This window comes from Hypanus sabinus, chromosome 12, assembly GCF_030144855.1.
Source record: "Hypanus sabinus isolate sHypSab1 chromosome 12, sHypSab1.hap1, whole genome shotgun sequence".
Classification (NCBI taxonomy): domain Eukaryota; kingdom Metazoa; phylum Chordata; class Chondrichthyes; order Myliobatiformes; family Dasyatidae; genus Hypanus; species Hypanus sabinus.
The window spans coordinates 61,057,104-61,073,093 of NC_082717.1; the positions used below are offsets into that span (position 1 = coordinate 61,057,104).

At 42.0% G+C, this 15,990-nt stretch overlaps 1 protein-coding gene across 1 annotated transcript in view; it reads left to right on the top strand.

The window, feature by feature from the left end:
* The window catches only part of LOC132402385 (chitin synthase chs-2-like), a 54,448-nt gene that overhangs the window by 30,157 nt on the left and 8,301 nt on the right, over positions 1-15,990 (top strand). The window contains 6 exon segments of the mRNA XM_059985243.1: positions 546-726; positions 2,846-2,950; positions 3,035-3,176; positions 11,453-11,653; positions 13,443-13,764; positions 15,397-15,539. Of these exon segments, the coding sequence (XP_059841226.1) occupies positions 546-726; positions 2,846-2,950; positions 3,035-3,176; positions 11,453-11,653; positions 13,443-13,764; positions 15,397-15,539 (1,094 nt within the window).

Sequence of the window (15,990 nt, forward strand, 5' to 3'; positions counted from 1 at the left end):
AGGAGTCATGGTCCTTCTTCAGGCAGGAATTAATTTTAGACATAACCTATGATACTCTTCTTGGGTACTGGTATAATTGCTGCCTTTTTATAGTAGATGAGAACCTCAGACCACAGCAGTTTGAGATTGAAGATATCTTTGAACACTCCAGCTGGTTGGTCGGCACATGCTTCCAGTGGGAAGAGCATTCACAATGCTTTCAACATTAATTAAAACATCTGCCAAAGTACATCTGAATATCTATCTTTCAGTAAATATTTGTAATTGAGTAGGCTTGCACTGGGAGCATAAATACCTGCCCAAGTAAGTGAGACATGCAGTTCAGTGGATGAAGCCTGGCTCTGCTGTCAGGTTGGTTTTTCACTGTAGATTAGACAGACATCTTGTGCTTTAACTGAAGCTGGAGATTTCCCAAAATAGTGAGAAATGCTCTGTGTAAACTGAGACAACCTCTGCAGGTTTTTGTTCCCAGATATGTCACTCCATAAATAATAAAGGATGTGGTCACTATTTCCTTGTGATTAATAAGATCTCTGTTGTTTTAGAATATTCCAAACAACCACCTCCAGAAGCTCTTCAGATAAAGATGAAAATGGTGCTTCAGGAACAAAAGTGATCTCCACTCCCTATGGAGGACGACTCTCGTACACCTTACCTCGTGGAAATGGTCTACACGTCCATCTGAAAGACACGGAGTTTGTTCAGAACCGGAAAAGATGGTCACAGGTTCAATGTAAAACTTTGGTTTGCTGTGATGGAACAATTAGGCATTTAACTCAATGGCCAGTGACCTCAGCATTGACTTTGCAAAACTTTTGTACTGCCCTTTTAGTTACTTCTCTTGCAAAGAGCAAAGCTGGAATTTAAGTTTTGAAATGTTCTAACTTCCTATTTAAGGACTGGGCCTTAAGCTCAGTTGTGCAATAGTTGAGCTCTGTAACCAGCAGTATATCAGCCAAGCTGTCGACTCCAACCCTACTAAATTTCACTGAGGAGCAAGTTTGTGGAGATACCTGCTGCAGAGCTTCCACCTGGCTTCCAAAGCTGGGGTCTGGCAGAGTGTCCACCACCTGATTGAATTGAGGGGTTTGCTGGAAGAAACTTTGAGAGTACCCATATGAATATTATTCCGAGGGTCTGGCAGAGAGGCACATGCCTAAAAGTGAAATTCAATGAAAAATGCAGTTGACTACCATATTAAGTATTAGCGTTTAAGCTGGGAAGTTAATATTTCAGCTTCAGTATTGGAAATCTAGGACAGAATAACTGATAATCAACTGTTCACTAATTCCCTGAGATATATTCTATCAAAAATATCAACTATGGTACATTTCATCAAAAATTACCAACTGGTTTTGGTATATGATAACTTTCAAATTTGCAACCTGATACCATTGTTTTTCTGCGGTATTCCAGATCAGTGCTGATGCAGAAAACCATTCATGTGATCCTTGGTCATCTAGCTATGTCCTAGGAGCCCCTCAGGTTATTCCAAGGTTTAACTCTGTATTAACTAATCATAGTGCAAACTGATATTGATTTGAAAAACAACAATGCCTGACAGCAGAGAATTTTTAAGGTGATGGTTGGATTCAATGGTCTTTGTCCTGCAGATATTTATTCTCCAACAGTTCTATTCATTTTTTCATGCAAACTTAGCCCTAAGTAATTGCTGATATTGCTAATTTACTCAAGACAAGCCACAGTTATCACCAGAAAACCTTCTGCAGAGTGTTTTCAATCCATGTTTTCACTAGTTATACTCAGTAATGTCTCAATCCATCCATTAGAGTGGAACAGTGGAGAATGTTCTTCAGGCCTCATGTTCCAATTCCATCTAAAGAGACAATTGTTCATTGGCACCCATCTCTAAAAAATTATACCTTAACTTACAAACTGGATGCACAAAGGCTCTCGTAAATCTATGATTTGGTTGAAAGTAAACATGGATGAAGGCCTATTAGTGCTACATAGATCTTATGTGCGAAAGACTTTGCACTTTTGTGGCCATGGGCTTGAGGCTAGGTCTTGGAAGGAGAGGATTAAAGGTTATAGGTTTGATCATGGTATGGGTCTGCTGGGGCCTTCATTGCAGTTCTCATGGGAATGGGAGGTAACTGGGAGTTTGAGACAAGAAATCTGCTTGGATGAGTGAAGGTTTGAGGGGAGATGAGGGAGACCAGTGGTTGTTGTGGTTGGTATCCATGCTGGTCAAGGATTTGGGAATGGGAGGATGGGTGGGTGAAAGTCAGGGAGAAGGAGTGCTTTAGTATTGTGAAGGGAAAGCAGTGATATAGCCATACGATCGAAGGATTGTATGGGGATTATTTTAATGAGGGTCCATCCTGACACTGCACTGTGTGGAACAATTTGCTTGAGAATGACTTGTCCTGATGGTAGTCACTCAAGTGTCCTGATTTTCCGTGTGATGTTCAGAACTGTGTGTGCCAGGAAGTGAATGGGATGGGTGTCTGAAGTGGAAGTCTCATCCCAATTTATCAGGATATGGTCACTTGAATTTTTGGGATTGTGAAATAACCTGGAAATGGTGATTATTGCATTTTCTTCCATGGTAAATGCATTTTCAAACGCTTTATCCTGATGCGAACAGCTTTGAGTTACCAGGCACTGTTATCAGGCTTGGCAGCAGTCTCTGCACTAGCTGAAGACTAGATGATATTACAGAATGGAGTTTCCCTCTGCTGAGGAAGGGCTCTATCTCTGTGTTCATGCCAATTGCATTCTTCATGAGCCTTTCATGTAATGATAGCCAGAGTGGCAGATGATTCATTTTCCTGTTCCAATCTGTCTTTTCCCAAATCTTTAACCAGTATTTTCTGTCCAGGTGATGTGTATGTACTATGTGCTGGGCTGGAGACTGTACAGGAAACACTTTATATGCCAACATCTACATCCAGAGGATGGAACTAAAATTCTTGGAAGGTTGGAGGTGAGTAGGAAGTGAATGACTGGTAGACCTGTTGAGCAGACTGGAGTTTAAATTCCTGATTTAACTAAACTGTCTACTTTACAGACTGAGAAAAAGAACACGTATATTTTAACTCTGGATGGGGACATTGAATTCCAGCCATCTGCTGTAACTCTGCTGATTGACAGACTCAGAAGGTACCCTAAAGTCGGAGCTGCCTGTGGGCGAGTACACCCAGTCGGAATAGGTAGGAAAATCATTAATGTTACTACAAGCTGCCCAGGACCCAAAATGATTACTTTTATTATTTTTTGGGCTTTGGGCTTCACTGCCAAAGCCAGAATTTATTTCCATTCCTAACTACCCTTGTGAAGGGCACTGTCCTTTGTGAGCCACCTTCTTGAACCTTAGACATTCCTGTTGGTAAAGATACTCCCACAGGGAGCTTGTAGATGCTTCCATTATTTAGACTTAGCAAGGAAGAAAGAACTGTGAAATATTTCATGTGAGGACAGAATGCTGCAGGAACTCATCAGGACTGAATGAAGGATCTCAGCCTGAAACATCAAGTGTTTATTTCCCTCCATCGATGCTGCCTGAGCTGCTGAGTTCCTTCTGTATTTTGTGTGCGCTGTTCAAGATTTTCAACATCTACAGAATACCTGGTGTCCCTTTTGCTGGAAATGGCCATTTCTTGGCACCTTTGCAATATAGATGTTACAATTATCAGCCCATGCCTGAATGTTGTCCAAGTTTTGTTGCAAACAGGATTGAACATTTTACAGTCACCAGCAATCATCATCATCTCTGCCTTAGGGCGTTGCCCTGAGGAACTTCAGCAGTTATGCCCTCTGACCGGGTGATTGACATACAACAACCTTGTCCATCTTTCTTTGTGTAAGCTGGAGTGTTTGCTTCCCAATACCCATTGAAGATGCTCTCAATCAAATGCTGCTTTGATGTCAAAGATGGTCTGCTACAGAATTCAGCTCTTTGGAGTGAACTTGAACCAAAACTGGCACCTTTCACTTTGCTGATGAACGAGAATGGACTGTCAGAGTAGTAACTGACTCCATTCGGTTTTCCTGTTTTCTGTGAACGGGATTTATCTGGACAATTGTTCACATTGTCACAGGATGCCAGTATTGTAGTTGTTTTGGCGTAGTTCCTGCATCATCCTGCTATTGTTCAAGTGTTATTTGATCCCATTGCACATTCTGTAGGCAGTGAGTTAGGTGAGCTAGGTGGCTTGGTGAGAGAGTCAAGAGGAGAAGTGATTTGGCTGTAATTGCTGATGAAATAGTGGTAGAAGTTGGAGAACCCCAAAAAGTGCTGTAGCTGCGTGAAGGAGTACTGTCAGGGCCATTCAATGACAGTCTTTGCTTTCTCTAGTCCATGATTATGCCTGGAGTGAAAGGACGTGAGCCAGGAAATAGAGGACTGAGGTTGGAACTGGCATTTTTCTAACTTGCAGTACAGTTAGTTTTTTTGAGGAGATGCTGAAGGACTGAATGGACATGACAGATGTGGTCTTGAGGCTTCTTGGAGAAGATGAGAATGTTGAGGATACCTGTGTAGCATGCCTCAGAGGAACTTGTTAGTGAAGGCTTGGAAAACAGCTGGATTGTTGAAAAGTTCAAATGGCATCACCAAGCATTTGTAGGTGGGTGTTCTGAAAGCTGGCTTCCACTCATCTCCACAGTAGTCAATGCAGGATTGAAGATCTCCATCTTTCTTTTTGGCAAAGAAGAATCCTGCACTAGCCGACAACTAGGATGGGCAATACGTCATTCATGGCTCACTCTGGAGGAAAGGGACAAAGATAGCTTTGGGAATATGTGGTGCCTGGGAGGAGGTTGATCGTGCCTTCCTGTGGTCTGTGAAGCAGTAGGATGCTGGCTTCCATTTCACTGAAGGCTATGGCTAAGTCTTGATATTCCTATGGGAATTTGGTGAGGTCGACGATTTCCTGTTTTCATAGACTTACGGGTGAAGTCAACTGAGGTTGCAGGCAGATGAGTCCTGAACTCAGCAGGGCACTAGATGACCAGACAAAGTGAGGGTCATGGATGGAGAGGCATGAGTAACTCAGGCTGAGAAGGGTGTTGGGTGAATTGCTCAGGAAGAATTAGATGGACTCATGGTGTTTATGTACAAAGGCTGTGTCCCACACACAATGGCTGTGATGTTGAAGAGGTGAGAGACAGGTTCAGTAGGGAGTCCAAGCTGTACACACAGTGCAATCCAGACACTTTTCTGTGCACCAGAGCTTCCTTTGCAAGTAGGGCCGGCGAAGTGTGGCGGAGGACAGAGAGGGTGAGATGGGTTATACAGTGGCCATGTGATGTGTTGGTTGTGGTCTGGTCTGCTGTAGGTGCACAAGTTGTTTCTCCACTAATGCTCGTGTGGGGAATGAAGGATGCTCTCCTTAACGGCCTGGGTTCTGGCGGCATTGATGACGGTCAGGAAATTCGTTCCATAAGACACTTGTCAAAATGAAGAGCCAGAGGCCATTTGAAGTTGGTGAGCATCTCCTGGGTAGACAGCTTGTCTTCCAAGTACTCTGAGGTTGTGATGGTAATGGGTCAGCAGCACTTCCCCATTCCAGGTGTACTCCACCTCAAGGGATTTTCAGTATGTATTCCGGCATAGAGCATGAGCCTCAGCATAGGATTATGTATCAAATCCACTGCCTCCCTTCCGCTTCCCGGATGGTCGAAAACCTGGAGCACCTCAGTGGCAAAATCTTCCTATTTGTTGCAGGTATTGGTTTTATGTCCCAGGTCAGAGCTCGGCCAGTCACAAGAGAGAGATGAGGAAGGTGATCTTGGCCAGGCCTGTAGGGTACAGAGACAGCTGAAATTCAAAGAGTAAAGCACACTGGGACAGGAAGTTGTAGCATTGGGTTTGAGATCCGTCAAAGTGTTCAAGCATGGCGACTTGGGACTTGGGACTTGGAGGGAGGAGGCTCACTGGCATGGAGTTGCTGCACCGAGGCAGAGAGCCGGATGAAAGAGGCAGGCAGGTGGGCAATGGTTCCCACTGTTTCCGGATCATGTGTTCATATCAGCGGCAACTTCCATACTCTGCTGGTTAATCACTCATCCTGTCCTGAACCGTAGAGAAGGACAGACCCAGAAACAGAGCTGCAGAGATGATTCAGCAGTGAACAATAACTTCAATAATGGACAACTAAACAGCGAGCCTCAAGGGTCCACAAAACAGAAATTAAACACAGCAAGGTAAACTTGAGGCAGGAAGAGTGAAAGCTGGGAGCAATTGTTTGAGGTCAGCTGGTTCAATGAGTGCACAAGGTGTGAGGATGAGAACTCTGGCTAAATAGGCTGAGGTAATGAGTGGCAGGTAAATGCTATTATCTGCATGGAGACAGGGAGGTGCCTGTATGTGCAGGCTGGGAGCAGGCCTGACTTGGCCAGAGTCTCAGAAGCAAAATTAAAGAAAAGCAAACATTTTTTACATTGTGAGCAGCAGTCTGACTAATTAACGTCAAAGAAAACAGTCAACGTTTGCAAATGGCATGTTGTTCAGAGTTTCCCCAAATCATTGTCAAGAAGTTTATGAGTTTCCTTGACAATTAGGCTCTCACTCTGGAAAGTGAATTTTTGTAACTTCTCCTTGAATGCATTGGTATACAGAAAATTAATAATAATTATAATAGTGTACTTTATTGACCCAAATGGGAAATTATTTTAAAATATTCAAAAATGGGTATTTGGATTCTCTTTTGAGGTAGCTAACAAATTATTTTTATGTTGAAACTATAACTTGAAATGTCCCAGACAATCTCTGAAAATATAAACTATTGAAAAGGGGACACCATGTGACTCTGACCATAAGACCATAAAACATAAGAACAGAATTAGGACACTAGGCTCACCAAGATTGCTCTGCCATTCGATCATGTCTGATTTACTATCCCTCTCAACCCCACTCTCCTGCCTTCACCCTGACTAACCAAGATCCTATCAACCTCTGCTTTATATATACTCAATGACTTGGCATCCCACAATTGTCCCTGGCAATGAATTCCTAGAATCATCGCCCTCAAGCTAAAAAAATTCCTCCTCATCTCTGTTCTCAATGGACTTCCCTCTATTATGAGACTCTACACTCTGGTCCTAGATTCACTCATTGTAAGAAACATCTTCTTCACATCCACTCTATCTAGGCCTTTCAATATTCAACAGATTTTAATGAGATTCCCTCTCATTCTTCTAAACTCCAGCGGGTACAGACCCAGAACCATCAAATGCTCCTCATACATCAATCCTTTCATTCCCAGAATCATTCGTGAAAATCTCCTTTGGCCCCCTCTTCAATGCCACCACAACTTTTCTTAGAAAAGGGGCCCAAAACTGCTCACAATACTCCAAGTGCACTTTATAAAGCTCTTATATTATAGTATTCTATATATAAGTATATATAAGTATTCTATGCTCTTATATTATAGTTTTCTCAAAATGAATGCTAACATTACATTTGCTTTCCTTAACATTGACTTCGCTTGCAATTTAAACTTTAGCGAATCCTGCACAAGGAAGCCTAAGCCGCTTTGCACCTCTGATTTTTGAATTTGCTTGCAACTTAGCAAATAGTATGCAGCTTTAATCCTTCTACCAATGTGCTTGACCATACAGTTTCCTATACTGAATTTCATTTGTCACTTATTTGCCCATTCTCCTAATAAGTCCAAGTCATTCTGCAGGCTCCCTGCTTCCTCAACACTGACAACAACTTCCAGCTACCTTTGTATCGTCTGCAAACTTGGTCTCAAAGCCATCAATTCCGTCATCCAAATCATTTACAAGTAACAAAAAAAGAAGAGGTCACAATACTGAATCCTGCAGAACACTACTATTAGAATAGGCCCCCTTTATTCCCACTCTTTGCCTCCTGTCAGACAGCCAATCTTCTATCCATGCTGGAATTTTTCCTGTAATACCATGGGCTCTTGTCTTGTTAAGCAGCAAAATGTGCGACACCTTGTCAAAGGCCTCTGAAAATCCTAGAACACAACATCGACGAACTCTCCTTTGTCTATCCTGCCTGTTAATTTCTCAAAGAATTTCCAACAGATTTGTCAGGTAAAATTTCCTCTTAAGGAAACAATACTGACTTTGGCCTACTTTCTCATGTCCCTCCAAGTACCCTGAAACCTCATTCTTAAACATGGACTCCCACATCTTCCAAACCACTGAAGTCAGGCTAAATGGCCTGTAAATTTCCTTCCATCTGCCTCCTTCCCTTCTTAAAGAATGGAGCGACACTTGCAATTTTCCAGTCCTCTAGAACCATTCCAGAGTCCAGTGATTATTGAAAAATCATTTATAATAACTTCACAATCTCCTCAGCTGCCCCTTTCAGAACCCTATGGTGCAATCCATCTGGTTCAGGTGACTTATCTAACTTCAGACTTTTCTGTTTGCCAAGAACCTTCTCTCTTGTAATAGCAACTACACTCACTTCTTCCTCTGACACTGTCGAATTTCTGGCATACTGCTAGTATCTTCCACAGTGAAGACCGATGCAAAATACTTGATAAGTTTGTCCCCTATTACTAGCTCTCCAGTATCATTTTCCAGTGGTCCAATTTCCACACCTGCCTCTCTTTTACTCTTTATATATTTGAAAAAAAACCTTTATATCTTCCTTAACATTATTGGCTAGCTACATTCATAGTTCATCTTTTCTCTCCTTACGGTTTTTTTTAGTTGACTTCTGTCAGTTTTAAAAAGCTCCCCAATCCTCTGACTTCCCACTAATTTCTTTGCTTTTATGTTGGCTTTCACTTCCCTTGTTAGCCATGGTTTCCTCATCTTCCCCTTAGAATACTTCTTCATCTTTGGGATGTATTTACTCTGTGTCTCCAGAGTTGCACCTAGAAACTCCAGCTATTGCTGTTCTGCTATCATCTCTGCTAGTGTTCCTTTCCAGTCAACTCTGGCCAGGTCCTCTCTCCTGCATCTGTAGTTCCCTCTACTCCACTGTAATACTGATACATTTGACCTCATCTTCTCCTTCTCAAATTGCAGTGTGAATTTTTTTATATTAAGATCACTGTCTCCTAAAGATTCTTTTAACTTAATCTCCCCAATCAAATCTAGTTCATTACAGATAACCCAGTGCAAAATTGACTTTCCCCTAGCGGGTTCGGCCACAAGCTACTCTTAGAAACCATCTCGTAAGCGTTTTACAGATCTCCTCTCTTGGGATTCAGAACCAACTTGATTTTCCTAATATACCTGCAGAGTAAAATCCCCCATGACTATCATAACAGTGCCCTCATTACACGTTTTTTCTATTTCCCATTGAAATTGATATCTCACATTTTGGCTACTGTCCGGGAGCCAGAAGATACCTTCCGTCAGGGTCTTTTTAACCTTTCAGTTTCTTAAGAGTTTCTTAACTCTTCTGTTCCTATGTCACCTCTCTGAGCTATCCTACCCTCTCTGCCTTCCTGCCTGATCTTTTGATACCAGGAGCATCCTTGAATGTTAAGTTCCCAACTGTAATTTTTGTTCACCCACAACTCAGTGATGCCCACAATGTCATACCTGCCAGTCTCTAACTGTATAACAAGATCATCTACCATATTTCCGATACTCTCTGTGCAGGACCTCTTCCCCCTTTCTACCTGTGTCACAGCTGTCAATGTGCACCACAAACTCAGGCTTTTCACCCTCCCTTGACAATTTTCTGCTGGCACTCTCTGACATCCTGGACCCTAGCACACCATCCTGGTTTCAAATTTGCATTCACAGAATCTGCTTCCTGACCCCTAATTATCTCCTATCACTATCGCTCTGCCTGTCTTTACCCTTCCCTGCTGAACGGACACTGAGCCCCTGGCCTGGCTGCTGCTGTTTTGTCTTGAGAGATAATTTTCCAAGCCTGCCACAGCAGTATCCAGAGTGGTACACTTGTTACTGAGGGGAATGGCCACAGGGGACCCAGCACTGACTGCTTATCCCCCTTTCTTCTGCTGGTACTCACCCATCTTCTGTCTGATGCCTGCACTCTGGGCGTGACCACCTTAATAAAAGTCAAAGTCCTGCTGAAACGTTTCAGCCTGAAACGTCGACTGTACTCTTTTCCTAGATGCTGCCCGGCCTGCTGAGTTCCTCCAGCATTTTGTGTGTGTTGCTCAGATTTCCAGAATCTGCAGATTTTCCCTTGTTTGTGAAAAGTCTCATCTATGAGGTTTTCAGCCTCCCAGGTGGTCCTGAGTATATCTAGCTCTAGCTCCGGATCTTTGACCTTGTCAGTCAGGAGCTAAAGTTGTGTGCACTTCCCGCAAATGCAGTCATCCAGGAGACCGTTCGATACCCTGAAATCCCACAACTCATCGGGGAACCATTCCACTATCTGAACTAGCATCCTGCCTGCTCCTGTTATACCCCTAACCTCCCAGGCTTAAGATCAAACCTCACCTGTTCTTGCCTAAGCATGACCACTCTTACACTGGTCCACTCCCACAATGGCTGCTCTGCTTGTACCTCACTAAATCTTATTGGCCCCTGCCAAGCACCAAAGATCACTGTATTTGCAGTGTGCTGAGAAGTTCTGAAAGGCCCCTTTCTTTTTAAACCTCACGCAGCCTTGCCAAATGATGACCTCTTGTGATTATTGCAGCCTGCCGAAAATTTCCAAAAGGCCCTGATCTCTTTTTAAGCCTAGCACAGTCTCACAATCCAAACACTCCTACTGAGGCAAAGAGGGCAGATGCTTTCATGTTTACAGACCTTTGGAAAGTTATATTGTTTAAGATACAGATCAGCTATTATTAAAATGAATGGTGGAAAAGCCTTGAGTGATGAATAGCCTGCTTCTTGTCTCCATCTTGCTTGTTCTCAATATAACTGTACATTCCGAGTAGATAAACTTCACATAAAAGTATCCTTTTAATGATCTTATGGATTTTCAGTTCCTGCATGCCTGAAGGGATAAATCAGCTGGTAGAAGAGGAAACCCTCGGGTCCACATCCAAGGGTAGGATTTAAGCTGCCACACACCAATCACCTGCCCAGGAGGGTTAAAATTCAGGCCAGTCTTAGAAAAGGTGGAGGATCAGGAAAGCAGCTGAGCTTGTCAATGTATCGCCTGTTCAGCCACTGAAACTGGGTCTGCAATCACAGAACTACTGAATATTTCCAAATTTTTCTGTTTTCACTTCAGAGTTAATTACCTGTGGGATTTTACACTTTAATTACTGATAACAGGTTTAGCAAATTTCATCTTCACCATTGAATATTCTGGGACTGTATTATCAATGTGAGAAAACTATTGAAAAAACAAAGTGGCAGTAAGTTCTTTGAATAAAGGAAACAGGAAATCCCTGTTACAGTTACAGTGCTGATGTGAAAACTGTCACTGGAAATTATAAGGGCACATAAATGTGAAATCCAGTATTCACAGTGAACAACTCTTGTGCAATAAATTAATAAAATTCACACAGGATCTGTATAATTTCTGCTTTTACAAAATTATTTTGATGTATCCTAGGTCCTATGGTGTGGTACCAGAAGTTTGAATACGCTGTTAGTCACTGGCTCCAGAAGACATCCGAACACGTGCTGGGTTGCGTGCTGTGCAGTCCAGGCTGCTTCAGCTTGTTCAGGGCAACAGCTCTAATGGATGACAACGTACTGAAAAAATATGCAATGAAGCCCACGACTGCAGTGGAGCACCTCCAGTATGACCAAGGTAAATGTGTACACTGTGAGTGCAGAGAGTGCAGGAGCGAAGTCAGAAATACTCAGCACAGCAGGCAAGTCTTTTGTTGCATGCTTTCAAAGACTTGGAGGTGCACAGCTGGGGGACACAAAGAATAATTATAAACATTGATCCAAAACTCTGGCAAAATTTTTCTAAAGATGGGATACATCAATGGTCAGCTCCACTCTGAAGCGGACATTTTCTCCCAGAGTGGCCTTAGTAATGGCTCCTGCCTTTCCTCCACAGTGTACTTGGGCCGGTTGGTTCTAAACATTGCCTCTGTTGTGAAGGTACTTTTGTGGTAAATACCTCCTGTGTTCCAAGAACACACCTTCCTTAATGAGGTGCTCAAAACTGCTCCCAGTTGTCCTAGTGGGGTTTAAGTAGAGCAAAGTACAGAATAATTATAGCACGCCTTCAATTGGCTTGCATCTCACCCCTTTAGATATATTCTCTAGATTTACCTCAAATATTTGGATTATTTACTGGGACAAAAGATCCGACCTCATTCTGTCTGCATTTGACTCTGTTTATTACAGTTCCTTTATCAATTGATATCTCTTTGTAACTTAATGCTTCCTTCTACTGTTTATTCAGCCACAATGTGATTTTGCTAAGCTTGAAAATGTGACATTTTATCTCATCACACAAGTTATTCAAAATATTCTCACATTTGAATATCCCTTCAGATTTAGGATGGCACAGCTTGTTGAGCCATTGCCGCACAGTGCCAGAGACCCAGGTTCAGTGCTGGAGTTTGCACATTCTCCTTGTGACCACATGGGGTTACCCCAACTGCTCTAGAATCCTCACACATCCCAAAAACACACAGACATGTAGTTCACTTATGTTCAGGTGAGTATTAAATTCCAGAGAGAGGTGATGAGAATGTGCGGAGAATAAAACATGGGATCAGTGTAGGATTAGAGTCAGTGGCTGTGTGATGGTCAGCACAGACTCGATGGATCAAAGGTCCTCCTTCTGTTCTGTATCCTTCTATGACTTTATGACAATTATTATCCATCTGCCTTGTGTCTGTCTGTCAATTTCCAAACCTGTCAATGATTAGCTACCAGTTAACTTTGTTAACCACCTGTTTGTGATGGTTATAAGGTTCCTCTGCAACTTCACATAAAGAACACCCGCAGGAGCAGTTCTCTATCTCTCCTCATTCTGACCTCGGCCTCCCAACTGGATTAAACAACAGAAGCCCAGCTGACCGTTTCACACAGTTTTCAAGAGCAGTTGTTGCCATCGGTTCTATTTTTTGCTGTTTAGACCATAAGACCCTAAGAGATACAGGCAGAATTTGGCCATGCAGCCCATCAAGCCTGCTCCACCATTCCATCATGGCTGAATTATATCCCTCTCAACCCCATTCTCATGCCTTCTTCCTGTAATCTTTGATTCCCTTACTAATCAAGAAGCTATTAAACTCTACTTTAAGTATACCCAAAGACTTGGCTTCTGAGGTAATGACTCACCATCCTCTGGCTAAAGAAATTCTTCCTCATCTCTCTTCTAAAGGGACGTCCTTCTATTCTGAGACTGTGGCCTTTGGTGCTTGACTCCCTCACTATAGAAAACATGCTCTCCTTTTTCGCTATATCCCAGCTTTCAATATTTGGGAGATTTCAATGAGATCCCCCCTCTTTCTTCTAAAGTCCAGTGAGTACAGGTCCCAAAGTATCAAGTGTTTACAGTTCCTCCACAACTGCTCTCCAGTTCTTCCCTTGTTCCATATCATTACAAAGTGATGTTGAAATGTGCTCTGTAGGTGAAGACCGGTGGCTTTGCCTCCTGATGCTGCAGCAGGGCTGGCGAATCGAGTACTGCGGAGCTTCCGACTCGTACACCAACGCCCCTCAAGAATTCAAGGAGTTCTTCAACCAACGGCGACGCTGGGACCCATCAAAAATCGCAAATATCATTGAGCTGCTGGGTAATGGATTTGAAACTTCAAGGAAAAACCCATCTGTTTCAAGACCATTTCTTCTCTACCAGATCCTGTACTTGATGGCAACTCTAGTGGGGCCATCCACTGTCTGTTTCCTTATTGCAGGTAAAATGAAATAAACGATTGCAGTTTGTTTTGCTCTGTTACACCAGTGCAATAACACATGCTTCACTGGGCCTCTGAAGGAACAAGCACATCAATGACATGTGATCCAGGGTTTAAATTTATTTTTGGTTAATGGTGTTAAATGGCTCCTGTGAATTCTGTGGGCTGGAGTTGAGTATAACTTCTTTCACACTCTGTCTTTCTGCACTAACAACTGCAGACACAATTTGCTCCAATCCCCAGAAATCTGCACCACAGCTCTAGTTTGAGTTTATGGTCTAATTAATAGAGGTGCAATTTTTCTCAAGAACTCCATTAGAATGGCAGAAGCAGATGTGCGAATAACTCAGAAGATTTCAGCCAGTATCCTCATTTGGAACAGTATCCAAGTTCCTACTGAATCCCACTCATACTTAAAATTAGAAACAGTCAGTTCCTTTACAAATATAGAAATACAAAGGTGGCCCAACAGATCACATGGTATCTTTTTACATATAACATTTGCTCTACAATAGGAGGTGATATAACCTTATATCCGATTAACCACTTTGTGCTCAGTGATATTTAACATGAGAGTAAACCATACAAAACCTGCTCAAGTCCCCAAATTAACATATCATATTGCAAGGTGAGTTGGGTGCCTGGATTAAGTTTCTTTTTAATGATTTGTGCATATTATCTACAGGCTCTCTGACTGCACATTCCTCCGAGTGTGAAATTCCAGTTTCTGAGTTTTGGATCAAATGTGATATGAAAACTCAGGTGTGTCAAAACATACCAACAGTCAGTGATAAAAATTTAATGGTAGATGATTTTATTTAACAAAGCAGCAATAAATTGCACTAATATGCCTGGGAGGTGAAGGAAGAAACCATACAGTTGGAATGGGAGCATGATGTTTTGAAAAGCTGACAAAACAGCTTAGTTTCTGTAGCCAGTGGTATACAACACTTCAACATTAACCTAGAATAAAGCTGCCACTAGTGCTCTTTCGGTGCTCACTGGTGTTGGCCATGGGTCCTATGGATATTGAGCGCTCAAAAACAATGCTAGAAATGAGTAGGCCAAGTCACCAATCAGTGGGAATAATCCTTGTTGACAGTGCACTAGGGTTAATTAAATGCATCAACTTTAATTCATAATTGAATATTTTACTGAGAACAAAATAAAGATTGGAGAATACTTAATGGATTAACATATAGACTAAATTGCCAGCAAGCTTTATAAACAAGATATAAAATTATTTTGATTTACGGAAAGAAAATTCAAGACGTATTCAATCAACTATTTAGGATCAGGGAGATTGGTAGACAGTGATTCTGGTTTTGAAAGACAATTAAAACTCATCAAAATCTCAAACTGCGAAGTATAACTTTTTCAGGTTTTCTTTGCAACGTTAATGGTTTGCAAGCACCTGAAGTCTTCGTCAGGCCATTAACCTCTGAAGAATACTCTGCAACGTATACATGATGTGTAGGAACAGGAATCACTGAGGGCATCTTCAAAGATTTCCACTTTAAATCACACTTGTGCACACATCACAGATCTGTTGAGGTCATTGGGATTCTATGAAAATGCTGCAGAGGAATTTTCTCCCGGGTCTTTGGCAATAATTCTTTTTTAAATTTGCAGCTGCTCTGTCCTTCTTCAGCGACTGGGATTATAACAGGTGCTTGATCGTTTCAGTCATCCCTCCAATAATTTACCTAATCGTCTGCTACACGACAACTCCCAATACTCAGATCAGAGTGACTGCATTCTTTACCGCTGTTTATACCCTTGCCATGATTGGTGGAGTTCTTGCTGCATTTGGTAAGTATTGCTTCTGAACTTTATGTCTATGTATTACTTTCATTTTCATGAGAGTGTTATGTTTCTTCAGATAGCAGGATAAGGATCTCAACACTTGACAGGGAAGGCAGAAGTGAAAAGAGAGGGAAAACTTGGTAACAACAGAATTTTATACAGCATTCATCTTTTGTCAATGGCTTCAGTTCAATTCCAAGATGCTGTTTGCTTTATTAGGATGAGTAAGCGAATACTTTTTTGATGATGGCATAGTCAATTGACTACATATTTAAAGACAATTTGCATTTGTGAAGTTGAAGGCAATCGAAAAGATTGCTTGTGCAATTTGAGTTATGAAGTTTGACAATGGAATATTGCCTCAGGAAAAGGAGAGAGAAAGTAGCAAGACCAGTATTGTAGCATCAAATTGGCTGCTTTATCGGTATTTCCCTCTCCAAGGTGAAACAACTGGAAG